Below are 18639 nucleotides of genomic sequence, written 5' to 3'. Positions count from 1 at the left end.
GTCTCTGCTGCATGAATCTGACATTGAAAGCTCCTAACATCCATATCACACTCTGAGAGATGAAAACCATGATCGGACAAGTCAAGCAAGAAGCAGTTCAATGGACTGTTTAAAAACTGGGGACTCTCAGGATGGTGGGTTTCAGTAGTGAAAACTATTCTGTTGCTGCTAGTCATTATTTTGCTAACGGTGTTAGTGTTTGGAGTTTTAAGCAAGATACTGTACAAAAGCGTAATTAAGCTGATCTCAACTACCTCAGATGTCAACCATACAGAGTTGGCAGACCAGAGTAACCCTCACCAGCCTGCAAATGGGAATTGGTGGGCCACTTCAAGTCAGTAAATCATATAAGCTCATTACCTTTCATTAATTATATATAACAAAATAGGGGGAGATGTGGTAGCACACTGGGCGTTCCTTAGTTTCTGTGTAAACCCTCCCTGCAGCTGTGACGTGTTTCTCCCTTCCCCTCCCCTCCCTGTCCCTGAAATGTTATCCCATTGGTTGGTGTTATATGTCTCCCTGCCCCTCTCCCAAGGTTTGAAAGTACCCGGGAAATGTTTCCTCCCTCTCTTTTTCCTCCTGGATCCCAGCCTGAATAAACATCCGACGCTACCCCAGAGGGAAAAGCAGCCCTTTGGTCTTTATCTTGGTCGTGAAGAGCCTCCCTGCCCTCCCCTCGACATAGCTAGCCAGGATTACTTTGGGAGGGACAAAGGGGGGCTACTTCACATCCATACTTCCCTAACCAAGGACCATATTAAATTGGAGGGAATGATCAGTTCCCCTTGTGGGGTGAGAGTCCACCCTTTTTCATTATATGACCCATCTAGGTCTTCAATGAATTCCTGATCCTCTTTGGTATATTTTGGCTCAGCTTCCAGGGAGATTTTCCCGTCAGGGATCAAAGCTCCTTCTGATTTTACTTTTTCTTTGGCTGCCTGTTTTGCCTCTCTGTCTACCAGCTCTTTTACTTTCTTCACTTCTGTGATTGCCACTTTCCCAGGGAGTTGGACTGCCTCCAACAGTTTCAGGATCTCTTCTGCATGTTCGATGTTTTTCCCTGTGAATTTAATAACCCTCTTTACTCCCAGGTTACTCCATGCACATGTACGACTCTAACGGCATACTTTGAGTCTGTATATTCACAGTTTTGCCTTAGGCCAGTTCCAATGCACAGGTTAGAGCAATTATCTGCCTTTTGTGGAGAGGTGTTCAGGGGCAAAGGTCCTGACTCTATTATTTCTTGGCTGATGGTGATGGTGTATCCAGCAGGTCTTTTACCACTCAGGACATAAGTTCTTCCAGCCATGAACCAGTTTTCCATGTTCTCCACTGGACTTTCTTTTAAGTCCAAATGGCTTGAATATGTCACTTTGATGGTTTCCAGAAAGTCATGATGCACTGGTTCCCCTGTATTTCCACTGAGGAAAGAGGCTGGATTGACAATTTTAGTAGTTGCTACAATTTCCATATCATCTTGCTCTACCATTGTAGCCTGATATTTCAAAAATCTTTTTGGGGAAAGCCAATGCCCACCTTTCATCTCTAGTACTGCAGACTGTATGGGATACTAACACCGTTATTTTCTGGCCCATGGTAAATTTTCAGGCCTCCTGATATTTAGCACCACAGCTGTGACCGCTCACAAACATCCGGGCCAACCTTTCACAGTTGTGTCCAGTTGCTTGGAAAAGTAAGCCACTGCAAGGTGATACGGACCCAGATCCTGTGCTAATATTCTTAGGGCAATCTCCTGCTTCTCATGGGAAAAGAGGAAAAATGGTTTACTCAAGTCTGGAAGTCCCAAGGCTGGAGCTGACATCAGATCCCTTTTCAGTGACTCAAAGGCTTGTATAGCTCCTTTATTCCATTGAAGGTAATTTTGCTCAGTGGTTTTCAGTTTAGGGGTTATAGGGGTTTGACCAGCAGTCCATAGTTGTAGATCCATAGTTGACACCACCCAGTCATTCCCAAGAAGGTTTGTAACTCTTAAGCTGTTTGTGGCTTTGGGGTTTGGCTTATTGCCTCTTTTTGGGCTTGTCCCAAAGTTCTTTGGCCAGCACTGATCTCATATCACAGATAAATTACCTCCTGCTGCATTACTTGGGCTTTCTTCTTAGATACCCGGTACCCCTGGAGCCCCAAAAAATTTAGCAGCCTCACTGTCCAGGTCGGGTAAACATCCTTTGTCTTGGTGGCAATCAGGGTATCATCCACTTACTGTAATAGCTTCCCTTCTTCAGGTGGGGCCTCCCAGAACTCCAGATCTTTTGCTAGTTGGTTGCCAAATATAGTGGGGCTGTTCTAATATCCTTGGGGTACCACTGTCCAAGTAAGCTGAGTCTTATGCCTGCTTTTGGGGTTTTCCCATTCAAATGCAAATATTTTCTGTCTGGCTTTATGGAGATGGAGGCAAAAGAAGGCATAAAACAGGAAATCAGGTTAATTCAGGTGTCAATACAGTCAACAAGGTGTATGGATTTGCCATCGCTGGATAGAGGTCCTCAGTTATTTTGTTTACAACTCATAGGTCCTGGACCATCTGATACGAACCATCAGGTTTACGGACGAGTAATAAGGGAGTATTAAAATTGGACTCACACTCCTTTAACAATCCCAATTTTAAAATTTTTTCTATCACTGGCTGAATTCTTCCCTGTCTTCCCTTTTCCGGGGATACTGTTCGATCCTTACTGATTGCCATCCCTCTTTGAGTTTGACCTCGACAGGCAGAGCGTTCTTTGCTCTCCCAGGCACATTGGTGGCCCATACCCCAGGGTATACCTGGTTCATGATTTCTTTGCTGATTTTCTCCTCTTAGGAACACTAGCTAGGGATAAGCTCATTATTTGTATATACTACTGATCATTTACCTTCAGAGAAATTTCCCTGTTTTAAAATTTAATTATCGCCCCCAGTTGCTCTAATAAATCTCTTCCCAAAAGTGCCTGTGGGGAGTTAGGCATGTAAAGAAATTTGTGGATGCCCCATTGTTTTCCCAGTTTGTATCTCAGAGGTTCACAAAATTTGGCCAGTTGCAGCTTTTACTATGATATAGTCATCTCCCAGGGGCATCGAAATTCAGTTTTGAATATGTTGCCCCTGTTTCAACCAGAAATTCCATCTGTTTTTACTCTGTCCCTAGCTTCATTCTAACCAGTGGTTCCACTAGGTCCACTAAACCAGGTCCCCATCAGTCTTCTTCTACAGGGGCCGTTAGTCTCTTTTCCTGGTTATTCCATTCTGTCCCTTTATCCTTTGGTGTCGCTGTTGGACACGATGTAGAAGGGTGGATTCAGTCACAGCAGCCAGAATGAGATGCTCAGGAAAGCCTTATTATCCAAGCTTTTCAGCTTTTTATGGGGCATTACGATACCAGTTTAACATGACTGGTAAAGGGAACACCACCTCTGTCTCATTGGTGAGACAAGAGAAAAATACACTAACCACAGCTGTACAGAACTGTTTTGAGAAAATGAGATTTTTTACAATAATAGTCCTTGAGTGAGAGATGCTCTCAAGAGACTTTCCCTTTGATAGTAAAAAGTCTTAAAAAATCTTAGAAAATTCAGGGACTTAGGAAGAAAGTTAGGTTTGCCAAGCCCAGGAAAAGTAGGCCCTAGGAAATGTTAGACCTTGTACTTGCTAAAGATCAGGTGAAACTGCACCTGTGTAATCAGTATATGCTAAATGATACAATTGTTAGATTTGATTAGATATAATTATTGTTTAAAGAAAATGAGGAACAATGTTAGAGGGTTGAGGGGGATCACGAGAAATCCATGCTTGGGTAAAAACAATGCATACAATAGAACAATGTAAGTTTAATAATTAATATGTAAGTTGTATAATGATAGAGTATAAAATATGTTCAGTTCAAAACCAAGATGAGTCAGATTTGGGTATGTGTACCCCTGACACCCAGAGCTCTTCAATAAAGCACCTTCATATAATCATTCCGTGATTATGTGTGATCCTGAATGCTAACACCTTGGGAAGAGATCAGCCACTGACAGGCTGGAATTCTGTCTGATTTTTCCTGACTCAGGAAAAGTGGAGTCAAGTGTGGACCTGATTTTTCTCAGACTCAGAAAAATCAGGTCCACACTTAGGTTTTTCTGGACATTCATTTTCATTCATTCATTATGCAAAGGCCAAACCTTTTGCATAATGCACATTGGTCCCTGCCTAGTTGGGGTAGTCCCTGTCTAGGTTTTTTTTCTCCCTCCTCCCTGGCAACTGCCACCACCCTTCATTGTCCCCGCTTGTACTTTTCTTCCTTGTTACTAAACATTCTCCATGCTTCATCCCGTTTTCCCTTAGAAACAACATTAACTGCAAAATAGTGCTATAATCAATTGTTTCATTAAGTGGCCATTTCACCTCTTCCTCTAATTTGTACAACAGCTACCACTGACTGCAATATTTATTGAGAGTTCTTTTATTCTCTGTACCCCCTGTGCCCACTATCTTTCCAATGCATTAGTATGCAGCCTAAAGGACTTTTCCATGGGATTTCTTTATTCTGGCTTTTCCCCATCCCTTTTGTTCACTTTAGGCTTTTATTTATCACCCCTGGTTCCCATGTGACTTTTGTATATTATATTATATTATATTATATTATATTATATTATATTATATTATATTATATTATATTATATTATATTATATTATATTATATTATATTATATTATATTATATTATATTATATTATAACTATAATTATATTATATTAATTATTGTCTTATCCCAGTCCTTTTCCCAGCTATTCACATACACGGATACACATTCATTAATTTCAAAGTTAGCTTAATGTGTTGCTGGTTACAATCTGAATCCACAGTTTTCTGATATTAAAATTGTTTGTGGAACCAAACACACCATACAAAAAGTTTTAAGTGCTTTGCCCGTCCCTGGCCGTGTGCCTCATGGAGTCACGTAACTGCAAATCAGGGCTCTCCACTCACTTCACAACAATGCTGCATCTCAAACACACACACACACACACACACACATGCAAACACGTAAAATGTTTTAAAAACTTAACATAGCGTACCTGGCATATACAAATTAAACATCCAATTATTATTCTAGTTGTTACCCCTGCAGCAGCTGCAAATATTCTCCAAGTACTTATTTAGAAGGGTCCGATTACCCTTCTCCTGCTTCTTATACAGTCATTAGCAGGTCCGTCCTGGCTCCCAATTCTGGGATGCAGTGGTGATGCCAAATTTACTCAATCTGCTCTTGAGATTGCTAGTGACCACTCCACCACAAACTGTGTGTGCCAAACAGAGCAGATGTTCTGTTAATATACATTCAAGTTCATACATATTTATGAAAGCCTATATATATTCATAATCTATGTCCACCTCCCCTCGTCTCATATGTTAATTAGCTTTCTGCTGGTCTGCACTTGCACACTGCCTCCTGGCTGTCCTGGGCAGGGATCTTTGGATGAGATTAGGAATCTGTCTCACAGTTCTCTGGAGGACCTTTGTCTTTGCGCAGGCTCTCTTGGCGTCCAGCCACCCCTCAGGGCTTCTGGCCACAGTCTAAACTAGAGATCCAGTTTTTACAGCACTAGTACTGTACTAGTACTAGTACTGCTTTATAAATTCTTTGAGATAGGGGAATCCTGTTATTGTATAGCAAAGGACCATCTGTTCTGAACACACTAGATTACACAGCACACTATCGTTGCATAAACCTAGTTACAAGCTTCCTATATCACCTCCATGTGACAAGGTGCTCGCAAGCTTCAGCATCGCTGCCTCTGGCGATACCAAAAAGTCTCTGCCCTACTGCTTGTCAGGCTTCTAATTGAAGGAGCCCACCAAATGGAAAATCTCTAATGTGATTAGACACCCAGTCCAGCAGGGTGCTTAATTATGCATCAGTAATATTAATAATTTGCTGATGTAGGAGCCACCATACCTGGTTCAAGCTCCTCATTTGTTCCAAGGATATTCCACCTCCCATATTGCTTCCACTGGTTTACTCACCTGCTGGGTGAGGTGCACACACCTTTGATTCTTGAGTTCCTTCCCGAACTCTGTCAGATCCTTCCCCATGTGAAAAACAAAGTTCACTCTCCTGGTAAAATTTAAAGGTTTAATAAAAGACAATAGGAAAGAAAAAATAAAATGAAGTTTAATGGCCAGGTGCTTGGCATTCTGCCAAGAGTACACCTGCTATTTTGGAGACACCCTTTAAATACCTTTTCTATTGCATCAGCTTATTGCATATTCATAAACAATTATACATATTTTAACTTTTCTCCAAACTAGTTTACATGTTCTAAGAACTGTTTAGCATGATTCCTTCTCAGGACCGCCTTTTTAGAGCATACGTACTCCTTGGCTGTGGCTTTAGTTCATTCTTATTATGATCTCCAGTTTGGGTTTTGGTCCATACTTTCTTCAGACAGTAGTGATAGTTGGCATATCAATAGCAGGGGTCTTCATCATATATCTGTTGGATGTCATCCAACCAAGCAGGCAGTTCAAGCATAACCATCAGCTATTCCACTACTATGCCTAAGTTTAGTTAATAGAAATAAAATACTATAGCAAAATTACTCTAACATTATATATATATATATATATACATATACATACATATATATATATATATATATATATATATATATATATAATCCATTTCAATATTTTGTAAAAGGCCAGCATTATAATATGTATCTATAACACCCAGATCCTTTTCCCAGACTCTTACTGGCCAGACAATTCTTTGACTCAGTGGAAGTTGCTACTAGAGTGGTGCACACCCTGCACGACCCTATAGGTCCTGATTCAGGCCAGACATTTGTAGCAATGGGGATCAAAGAGACATGGACCCCCCTTATGCATCTGAAAGAGATCACTTTATTGTAGAAATCACCCCCTTTTATACCTTTAATCAAAACCAAAACTTAACATAAGAAAGGCACCCATTGGCTGGCTCAGCTGCAGTCTGAGCCATATTTGGGGGTCATGTCTCTTACCCACCACATCATTTCCAACCATCTAGCCTGCAGCCTGTGTCTTCCCACAGGGCCTTCTGATGAACATAAGCCTTAACAACTTTAACAATTATAACCCCATATGCCACAACCTTCTGTTGGGGGTTAGGTGTCTTTCTTTTAGTTCTGGCTCACCTGTGCAATTTTTACCTATTAGTTGCAGGGAAAACCTGACTGCTGGTGCTTTGTGGGTGCTTGAGAAACACAAAGAGTTCGGCTGGGCCCAGGGGGGAAGGGGGGCAGGTAAAAGGGAGGGTGTGGGCAGTTTTGCTGGCTTCTTCAGCTTCAGAGAAGCACATTTTTTGCTGGAAGCTGTGAGAAGGGAATTTGCCATCACCCAGATGGAGCTGGAGCTGGTGCTGGTGCTGGTGCTGGTGCTCCTCCTGCTCCTCCTCCTGCTCCCCCACTTCCCCCAGGACATGTGGCAGTGCCAGCGACCGCTGTGCAGCTGCTGATACACCTTATCCACCAGCCCAGGATCTCTGCTCATTCCTGCTGTTCCAGCTATGTGTTCCTCAGAGCCCTGCAGAAGCACCAGGACTGCCCGCCCGAGGGGTTTGTGAAACAAAGCCTCTCCTCCATCTTTTCCCATCTCAACCGTGAAAGCAGTCACGGGGTCCCTGGTTCTGTTTAGTTGTTAATGCTGTAGTTATTGTTGTTGTGTGCCTCGTTATACATTCTAGTAAAGACCTGTTATTCCTATTCCCACATCTCTGCCTGAGAGACCCTTGATTTCAAAATTATAATAATTTGGAGGGAGGGGGTCTACATTTTCATTCCAAGGGAGGCTCCTGCCCTCCGTAGTAGACACCTGTCTTCCAAAACCGAGACACCTTCCTTAAAGAATAGATAATTCCTTTAAAGTATGCACCTTTCTAAATAATTTATGTAGCAAACCTTATTGGTCTCTTTCCTGTTAAATGCCACAGTATTCTTCAAAATAGAATTAATTACAGAAGAAAAAAATATAATTTAATATATTCAAACCAATGAATTAATAAAACCATTTTCTGACCTACATTAAAAAAGGACAGGACTAGCCTAAAACAAAAACACTGTTCCACTGAGATATTTTCACTCCTTTGTATATTAAGCTTATTCAATTAGACGAACATCAGACATGAAATTCAACTCAGACCCGCATTTTCTCATTCACACAAACAGTAGCGTGTCCAATATTTTAAAGGAGTACTAAAGTGGATTAATGAGTATAAAATAAAACTATTAAAAAACAATGAGTACTTACAAGTAAATGAAAATGCAGCGCTATTCCTGCTCAATTCAGAGAAAGTCTCCAAAACAATGGTTTCTACACTGAAAAGAATTTAAACTATGCAGTAATCCTAAAAATCACTATTTACTCAAGAACAAGAAAAGTGATGAAACCTAATAGCTCTCAAAACAAACTCCTGCAAATCAGTTAACAGTTTCTCTTAATCCAGAGATTAACAAATTTGATAAATGAGGTTTGTGTTGCATTTACATTTTCAATGAAAAGAAGAATAGGAGGAGCTCTGAAAAAAACAAGTATTTCCCCAAACACCATGAATTATCATGTTAAGCTGCAGGATGCACAGCCATAACAAATCTGTTATACTTCATTCTGGAAAAATCTCAAGACAATTAGTTATATTTCTGAAGAACAATATGACCCATTTCTATTCCAATTAAAATTTCCAACTTCTTAATTATGTAATATATATCATATATATATAATATAATTATTATATTATCTGAACTATAAAATAGATATTTTCTAAATATTGGATATGTATGTATCTATGACTGTATACACACACACATACATATATATATATATGTGTGCCTTTTTCATATAACCTTATTTGGAAGTCATTAATATGGAAGGGATACACATCATACCAACACACCTACTGAGACTTGTAGGAGATCTTAGTCTGTGCAGGAATTTTTAGCTTTTTTAAGCCTGGAAAGGCTCATTGTCTGCTGATTTGTTTTAAATTTGGTAAAGAACAAGAATACATTTGATTTACTGTGAGTGGATATCAAAGGACAATAAAAGCCTGGGAACATGAAATCCTCTTCCCATTGCCACATTCCTCTAAGTATGGGATTAAAACATTAACATTCTCAGGCACTTATGTGCCCTGAAAAATATGGTAAGCATTTTTGCAAACGCCAGTGAATAAAGATCATTTACTGCAGCAAGATTTATTGGCAGCACAATACATCAGCAAAATTCTGAAAGTAAACCACATCTTTACTTATTTATTAATTTTCATTATGGTTAATGGGATGAAACCTATATGGGCTATGTTATGATTTCTGTTCAATTCTTCATAGAGCCTTCACTAAATATAGTCAGTCTCAAGGAAAGCAGAAGTTTTCATGTAATTTTATGAAATTTTTCTTCAAATCACACTATTTCAAATTGAAAAATAAAGATATTACATAGTTACATACTACATTACATAGTTACATATTACATTATTGTTAACTGACATACCAGAATTGTGTTTGTTCTAACAGTGTGTCACATGTTCTTGATTTTCCATATAACTCTGCAATTCAGTGGTTAGAACTTCCTAGAACTTCATTATCATGTTAAATAATTGTTTTTTACCTTTAGTTTTCCAATTTCTATTCTCTGTTTATTTGACTATGATGTAGCATTTCCCTGTAAATGAAATCCTAAAATAATTACTCATATATTTAGATATAGTCATTGTGTCTAGGTAAAGTTTAGGTATGTTCTTGTTTTGTTTCAAGGACACAACTGAGGGAAAGAAGTGTTGGTATGTTCATGTAATCACATGTTACAATACATGTCTTATACATGTCAGAATATGCATGCATGGTGGCAGACTAATTTATGTGTCATTAAAAGTTTTATCCTTAAGTTCTAGTCTGATACTCTACACAAAAAAAGGAAAAAGAAAAGTGGTAAATTTTAGTTGAGTATGTTGTCAGACATTCCAGCATGTGTTGACTGCCAACATCAATTTGTGATGCTTTCTTTCAGCAGAGAAACTGTGTATTACTTTTGTCTTAAGGTAAAGGTTTAACTTTAAAGTCACATTTCCAGGATGAAAGAAAAAGAAATCCACATCTGTGTCCTTTCCTTTTCGGGTTCCCCCAACCTTGCAACACTGATTTAAAAACTGTGAGTGAATCCAAGTGTTCCCCAATAAGCAAATTAATGAGTTTTTCATAAAAGATCCAACAATGCAAATACACACAAATAGTACATTTACGTATGAAAATACAAAAGCCTTGTAGAAGACTCTGCTAGATGTCCCTGCTCCCACAACCCACTTTTTCCATGCCACTCTGTTTGGTAAGGGCTGAAGCATTTCTCAAGTCTAAAGATGCGACTATACAGAGTGACCCATATTAGTGAGTGATCAACCAGCAGAAAAAGAACCACAGAGTGTTAGAACAGCAGTATCAAGACAATTTTGAGCAGGATAAAATTTCAGCCAGAATATATATTTTTAATAGGGTGCTTTATAGCTGTACCAGTCTCTTGGAATCCAGAGTTCGTAGCAGGGAACAGACTATAAACCCCTGTGTCAAACTGGTGAGGCTTATTTGACATGCAGAAGCAAGATCTGTGAGAGCTTAATTCCTTTCCATATCCAAGATATGAAAGTGGTGCCCTAGGCAGGGCTAGAGAATATCAAGTGCCTGCAGAAATCAAGTGGAATCTACAAAAGCCAAGAATCATCTGTTCCCATTCTCATCCAGTTGTGAGGAAAATTTTACTTGTTTTAGAATTAATTTTATACCAAATAACTCCAAGTCTACCTCTGCTAACATGCTTGAGGGAGGAAACATATGCATTGCTCTATGGCTTGGAAAGGTGCACAGTGATTTTTCAGACTGCGTAGCAGCACAAGGCAAAGAGAGTGCATATTGAGCCTGAAAAGTAGTGAAATCTTCCTCTTGGTTTTAACTGCCCTTGTTGCCGCCTATTAGTTTACTCTCATTAAGTATTAATTAACATTAATTCTGTAGAATTCTGGAATGCGGTTGGGTCCAAATTAACAGAAATAGTTAATGGAGGTGATAATTCAGTGGAAAAATTTGTAACATTATTTATTTTAATTCGGTCTGCTGTAATAGAGGAAAAGAAAATGCAGAAGCAGCCGCCACAAAATTCCCCGGTTTCCCCAGTTTCCCTATCCCCATGTTCCTCTCCCCCTGATCCCGAGTTGAGGGAGACCTGCAGAGCGACCTGCAGGGCAAGTTGTCCTGCTCAGGGATCCCCCAAGGGTAACAGGATCCCTGGCTCCCCACGTCTCTCCCAGAACCCTTGCTCTGGCAGCCCTGGCCAAGCTGCCAGAGTGTCTTCCCATTCCTCAGTTTCCCCAGTTAGCAACCCTCAGTTAAACATTTCCCAGGTTACAAGTCCCCAATTTTTACCCTCAGACCCCCATGCCTCAGTTTCCCCCAGTCTCCAAGGCTCCTCCATATTCCCTGATTCCTCTTCTAACCCCCGTGCCTCAGTTTCCCAAGGCTCCTTCATATTCCCTGATTCCTCTTCTAACCCCCGTGCCTCAGTTTCCCCCAGTTTCCAATGCTCCCCTATATTCCCTGACCCCTCTCCTAACCCTCAAAATGGCCTCCAAAGGGCACAAGATGGCGGGGACCGCATGGTCGGACCCCCCCCTTGTGCTCCTTCTTCCAAGAACCCCTTTCTTCCCTCAATGACCAACCCCTTCCTCCCTAGCCCCTCCCTTCCATCCTACCCTGACTCCTCCCACTTCCCCTTGGGTGGTTCCTCCTCCTCGGGGGCGTGTCTCCAAAGTGTGACCTCCCAAAACCCCACCCCTTCCGGCCGCTGCTCCTCCCTTCAGCCCTCCTCCTCAGACGGTCCTCCAGCCCCGCCTCTTCCGGCTTCCGGTTCCCACGCCCCTCCTTCGGTTCCCACGCCCCTCCTCCCGGTTCCCACGCCCCTCTTCCTGGTTCCCACGTCCCTCCTCCCAGCTCCCACACTGTCCCATCCGGTTCCCACGCTTCGGGGACAGGAAGTGACAGGCCTGAGGACCAGAACCTGGAACAGGTAGTGATTCCCTTTGCCGCACCGGTCAGTTTTAGAGGAAGGGGAGGGAGGTACCGAGAATGGGAACCCTTCTCCTTCCAGACAAAGAGGGAGCTGTGCAAAGCCCAGAAAGAGTTTGGCAGGAGAAGTGAATACTTTAAGGGTTTATTAAAAGCCACCTTCTCCGCGAACGAGATGGTCCCCCATGACTTAAAAGAGTTGTTTGCCTGCCTCCTTTCCCCAGCTGATTATAGGCTGTGGAAACAGAGGTGGAAGAAGTCGTTAGAGGCCATCCTTCCTGAGCTGTTGCGCAGCGAGGAGTCCGCGGTTGACGCGGATGAAAACCCCCTCTCGATAGATCACTTATGCGGTGAAGGGAATTGGGGGAAGCCGGAAGAACAGGCAAGGGTTTTACCACGGCCTGTCTTAGCTAAGATCACGGAGGCCGCAGAGAAGGTATTTAACATCCTGCCAGGGGGGAAACCCCTGACCAACTTCTCAAATATTAAACAGTTCCCTGATGAGCCATTTACCGTGTTTATTAACCGTTTACAGGAGCAAATAGAAAGACAAGTTGATAAACCTGAGCTACAAGAGCAGCTTGTCTTAGAAATGGCTAAGGCAAACTGTAATGACATCTGCAAACAGGTTATATTTAGTTTGCCCATGTATCCACCGCCAACCTTGGACGTCCTCATTGATGCATGTGAGAAGAAAGTTCCGTTAGTGGGGGCGTCCAGGGTACCACCACCACCACAGGCGGCCAGGAGAACACCAACAGCGGCAGTGACCCAACACCCGTCGGGCCAGTTCATCCTTCCACCAGCAAGAACTACTCAGTGTTTCCGATGTGGACAACTGGGTCACATGGCGAGGGACTGTCCCACTGCCCACCCACGCCAGGGGCTCATGGGAAATGGATCTGGGGAGAGGGTACTGGAGGGAACAACTAATAAAAAACAAAAAAACTGAGAGCGCGGCGCGAACCTGCCCCGCGCGATGCAACAAATGGGGCAGGTCTCGCAGGGGAGGGGGGCTCTTCTTTACATCGGACTTGGCCAATAAACCGGATGCGACATTTAACTACCACTAGGGACGTCCTCTTCCGAACCCAGCACTGGACGGTAGTTGCTGTGGATCCCTCGGAGGGAGACAAGAACACTGGACGTGACTGTAAGTTCATCGCCATCGGGGACACTAGACACACACCCCCAGAGATTGAGATCTCCCCGATCACCTTCCCGGGTGGTCCGGAAGATCTCATCCTCTTAGCGCGCTGCATTCACCCACCATATTTTCTCCCAAAAGGGCAAATCATAGCTCAGTACATTCCTGTCCCAGAGGGAGTCCCGGTAGACGACCACGCACCAGGCGTCTACTGGGCAGAGGTGGTGGGTGAAAATAAACCCATCATCGACTGCAGCATCAAGCAGGGTGCGGAATCTGTCAACTTGAGGGGTCTGCTTGATACAGGGGCAGATGTGATGATCATCCCCCAAAGGAGATGGCCACGGGTTGCAACACTGGGAGTTGCAACCCGTGGCGGGGAAGGTTCAGGGTATAGGGGGTACTCAATTGGCGCAGGTATCTAAGGGCGTAGTACAAATTAAGGGACCGGATGGGCAATTGGCAAATTTACGCCCATTTGTTGCGGATTTTCAGGTTCCCTTGTGGGGGAGGGACCTTATGTCACAATGGGGGGTAAAGATTGAAATCCCAAAAACCCCTCGGGATTTTTAATAGCGGCCACTGTAGAGCGCCCCTTCCAGAAGCTCGATTGGACCACTGATGAAGCAATCTGGATTGATCAGTGGCCGCTTCGAAAAGATAAATTAAAGGCGCTCAACGAGCTCGTGGAGGAGCAGTTGTATAAGGGTAACATAGTAGAAACTACCAGCCCTTGGAATTCCCCGGTGTTTGTTATCCGAAAGCCGGGGAAAGACAAGTGGCGACTCCTCCACGACCTTCGTGCCATCAACAAAATCATTGTTGACATGGGGCCCCTTCAACCAGGGATGCCTACCCCGACTATGCTCCCCCGAAATTGGAATCTGGCCATAATCGACATCAAGGACTGTTTCTTTCAAATTCCCCTACATCCTGACGACGCCCCACGGTTTGCCTTCTCGGTGCCAACCCTCAACCGAGAAGCCCCAATGAGGAGGTTCCACTGGCAGGTTTTGCCACAAGGCATGAAGAATTCACCCACCATCTGCCAGTGGTACGTCTCCTCGTTGCTGTCTCCTGTGCGCAAAGAGATGGGGGAGGTCATCATCCATCACTATATGGATGATGTCCTACTGTGCGCCCCCCATGACAATCTACTTACTCGAGCGCTTGACCTGGTGGTTGAAGTTTTGATCTCTGCAGGATTTCAACTCCAGGAGGACAAGGTTCAAAGGATGCCACCCTGGAGGTATCTGGGTCTGCAGATCGCTGAGAGGACCATTGTGCCTCAAAAATTGGCCATAAACAGTGATCCAAAAACTCTGGCAGACCTCCATTCCCTGTGTGGGACTTTGAACTGGGTCAGGCCTTGGCTGGGCCTCACTACTGAAGACCTAGCCCCCCTCTTCATCCTATTGAAGGGGGAGAAGGAGCTGAGTTCTCCTAGGTCCCTGACCCCAGAGGCGAGGAAAGCCCTAGAGAAAGTGGAGGATGCGCTTGTCGAAAGGCAAGCACATCGGTACAAACCGACCCTGCCTTTTGAATTCATCATACTCGGGAGAATGCCACACCTCAGTGGGCTGATTTTTCAGTGGGACCAGGGCTCTAAGGATCCCCTCTTAATCACAGAGTGGGTTTTCTTGAGCCATCAAAGGTCCAAAAGTATCACCCGGCCACAGGAGCTGATGGCTCAGCTCATCGGGAGAGCTCGAGCTCGGCTTCGGGAGATGGCTGGGTGTGATTTTGCATGCGTTCGAGTACCAGTCAGCTTGTCTCGGGACAAAGCGTCTCCAGATAGGCTGACAAAAGAAATGTTTAATCAACTACTTCGGGAGAATGAGACACTCCAGATTGCTTTAGATAGTTTTGAAGGCCAAGTTTCGGTCCATGCCACTGCCCACAAATTTTTCAATTCTAAATTTGAACCAATTCCAAAAGAAATGCGGAGCAGAAAGCCCCTCAAAGCTTTGACTGTGTTCACAGACGCATCCGGGGCATCTCACAAGTCTGTAGTGACTTGGCGAGATCCCGAAACTCAGCAGTGGGAAGCAGATATTCAATATGTGGAAGGGTCTCCACAAGTTGCTGAGTTGGATGCAGTCGTCAGAGCCTTTGAGAGGTTTCCTGACCCTTTCAATTTAATCACTGATTCGGCCTATGTTGCAGGGGTAGTTGCCAGAGCAGAGCACGCTGCTCTGAAGGACGTCTCAAACCCGAAATTGTTTGAGTTGCTTTCTAAGCTAATATATGCTGTTTCCCACAGAAAGCAACCATTTTTTGTAATGCATGTAAGGTCACATACGGATCTCCCTGGCCCGGTAGCCGAGGGAAACCAGGTAGCTGATTCCCTCGCTGCCCCTGTTTCCATGGCTCAGCTCCCAGATCTGTTCCAACAAGCTAAGCTGAGCCATCAGATGTTCCATCAAAATGTGCCTGGTCTAGTCCGCCAATTCCACCTGCGGCGAGATCAGGCCAGAGCCATTGTGGCCACATGCCCACATTGCCAGACTATCGCAATGCCCTCTCTGGGGTCAGGGGTGAACCGTCGAGGCCTAGGGAGTTGTGAGGTGTGGCAAATGGATGTGACCCATATTCCTGAATTCGGCAGGTTAAAGTTCGTGCACGTTTCGGTAGACACTTTCTCGGGAGCAGTCTTTGCTTCTGCCCACACGGGGGAGAAAGCCGAGCATGTCTGTAAACACCTCATGCAAGCTTTCTCCGTGTTGGGGGTCCCCAAGGAGTTAAAAACAGATAATGGCCCAGCATATGCCTCCAGGAAACTGGAAGAATTCCTGCAGAGTTGGGGAGTGACACATAAGAGAGGCATCCCACACTCCCCCACCGGCCAAGCGATCGTGGAGCGAGCCCACCAATCGCTCAAGCGCGTCCTCAAACGCCAGTGGGATTCCATGAAGGGTTGTGCCCCTCAGGACAGACTATCAAAAGCACTGTTCACCATCAATTTTCTAAACTGCAGTGATAGTAATCCCAACCCTCCGGTGACCCAGCACTTTGCCTCCACCAGCAACTACCAGCTACAGCACCGCCCTCCAGTGCTGGTTCGGGACCCAGAGACCCAAAAAATCCTGGGTCCGTTTGATCTAGTGACCTGGGGGCGAGGATATGCATGTGTTTCCTCGCCCCAGGGACTAAGGTGGATCCCACAAAAGTGGGTGAAACCTTATATCCCAAAACATCCCTCCAGGCCACCGGACGATCAAGAGGATGTCGTCGCGTCTGTGCAGGCCAAATCCGTAACCCCCGGGAGTAATGAGGAGGAGGAAAACCTCGAGCCCCCTTTTCCCTCTATTGATTTTTTGATATCCCTTTATGTTCAGTGAAGTATCTGTTTTTCTTTGTTTTCAGAAAGAGCCATTGGAAAGATGACCGCCCCGATCGTTGCGCCAACATGTGGATCGTGCCCCAACCCAAACAAAATGTTTGGGTCATGTTGGCAAAGTCCCTCCAACGGGATGAGCTATGCTTATCCACAGGAGCAGCGGGAAATCCGATGACCACTTGCCTGGTGGGGATCCCGTTAAAGCCTGATGAGTACCCGGATTCCCTGTTGAGTTTGTTCAAAGAAGCTAATCAAGGGAGGCCAGCTCAGCGAGTGGCCCGCTCTGCACCCACTTACAAGATTAAGAGGCCTGTCCAGAACCCCCTCCTACTGTGGAGAGACTGGCTGGCCTTCTTGGAACGGGCAACCGCTGAGCCCCAGGAATTTGATTTGTTAAACTCCTCCCCCGCACCCTATTGTATCCATTTCCGTTACTACCCCTCTGATCCTACTTTTTATTCTAATTTAATACAAGACAACAAACAGTTTCAAGCAGCCTCCTGGTGCAAGAACATCGCCCATGTTAAGATGCCCTCAACCCTCAGTTCCTACCCTCTTAAGTTGCCTAAGGGCATATTTTTAGTTTGTGGGGACTGAGCGTGGGCTGGCATCCCCTCTCGCCTTCTCGGAGGGCCGTGCACTTTAGGCCGGTTGTCTTTGTTTTCCCCCAATACATCTCAAATTGAAAATTGGGAACGAAAGAATAATTTGGTCATTAAGAAGCGCAGTCTCGAAGATCTTGACCCTGATTGCGACTCTGAAATTTTTCATTGGAATAAACCAAAACTGGTTGCTGTGTCAGTATTTCTGCCATGGTTGGCTGCGGCACAAGCCCTTGGAGAATTGGGCCAATTAGAGTGTTGGGTGGTCAAGCAAGCCAATTTAACGTCAACCGCGCTGAGTGACCTCCTCGAAGACGAGGAGATAACCAGGCGAGCAACGCTACAAAATCGCGCTGCTATTGATTTCCTACTGCTCCTCCATAATCATGATTGTAAAGAATTTGAGGGACTTTGCTGCATGAATCTAACCACCAAGAGCACAGACATCAAGAAAACCATCACGGAAATGAAGGGCATGATCCACCAAATACACCAAGAGACTAATGACTGGGTCACCAGTCTATTTTCGGGATGGGGGGTCTCCGGATGGCTCTCCTCCATCATAAGAACTGTTTTATGGATTGTTTTTGTTATATTTATTGTGTTATGTACGTTCGCAATTTTACGAAGATGTTTAGTTCAATCTGTTACCTCCTTGTTATCTCCCCCACCACAAGCTAACTGTGTTGAACTAAAACCCCTTGTTCCTCTTCCTCCTCTTCCCCTACCTGCTCCCGAATGGTTTGAAGTGCCCTCTGCTCCCCCAGACCCCACATCTTCCTCCTGTTCTTAAAAAAGAAAGGGGGAGATGTTGCCGCCTATTAGTTTACTCTCATTAAGTATGCTTGTTCACCTTCGTTGAGCTTAGAGTTGGTTTGTCCCAGTTACTCCCCCACTATCCCGATATAGTTTGTTCCCAGTTGCCTGTCATTGTAAACCTCTCCCCTCTTTCCAGATTGTTCCCCATCCATCACTTTGGTCCTACCCCCAAGCCCTATCAATCTATGTACACCACACCTTTTGTTCTGGTTCCTTCCCTGCTCATCATCCCTTACTCGATGCCCTATTGGTTGTATGGCTATCCTCCCTCCCCCAAGTCCCTACCATTGGATTTGTGTATTGTAACCCCTTCCCACAACACCTCCCCTGCTGCCACATTATTGGTTGTTGTATGAGCCGCCCACGGGCTTTAAAACCTGGCGCACAGAGGTGCCCAGGGTCTCGGCTCGGACTTTCTCCTCGAGATCCCAGCCCTGTCCCTCATCGCCTTCTCCCTGCACCTGCTGGAATAAACTTGTTCCTGGGAAATTGGAGGACTCCGAGCACTCTCTCTCCCTTTACTGCACCTCGTGTCGCCCTGCATAATATAGAGCCCAAGCCCAAAGGAGCTCTAGAGGTTCCAGGTCGAGCCACACAGTGCTCACCTGGTTCCCCACTCCTGCCGCTGACGCTTGGCACGAGCTAGCCGGGGCGTGAAGGGCCG

The 18639-nt window shown here is 44.6% G+C and overlaps 2 protein-coding genes across 2 annotated transcripts in view; one reads left to right on the top strand and one right to left on the bottom strand.

Annotated features, from left to right (window-relative positions):
* The window catches only part of LOC147652450 (uncharacterized), a 29064-nt gene that overhangs the window by 7878 nt on the left and 2547 nt on the right, over positions 1 to 18639 (bottom strand). The gene's annotated exons all lie outside the window — the stretch shown is intronic.
* On the top strand, positions 11947 to 18464 carry LOC147652451 (endogenous retrovirus group K member 6 Gag polyprotein-like). The gene is made up of 2 exons (XM_086894152.1): positions 11947 to 13220; positions 16581 to 18464. The coding sequence occupies exon 1, from the start codon at positions 12243 to 12245 to the stop codon at positions 13017 to 13019; it is 777 nt and encodes a 258-aa protein (XP_086750278.1). The 5' UTR covers positions 11947 to 12242; the 3' UTR covers positions 13020 to 13220; positions 16581 to 18464.

Source organism: Cyanistes caeruleus, chromosome 6 (assembly GCF_971803275.1).
Source record: "Cyanistes caeruleus chromosome 6, bCyaCae1.hap1.1, whole genome shotgun sequence".
In the NCBI taxonomy this organism is placed as follows: domain Eukaryota; kingdom Metazoa; phylum Chordata; class Aves; order Passeriformes; family Paridae; genus Cyanistes; species Cyanistes caeruleus.
The sequence above is the reverse complement of the archived record's forward strand: the minus strand, read 5'-3'. Positions and strand labels throughout refer to the sequence as shown.

What these genes read in the sequence shown, in the direction of transcription:
- LOC147652451 (XM_086894152.1), top strand. Translation starts at nt 12,243, where the DNA reads ATGGTCCCCCATGACTTAAAAGAGTTGTTTGCCTGCCTCCTTTCCCCA.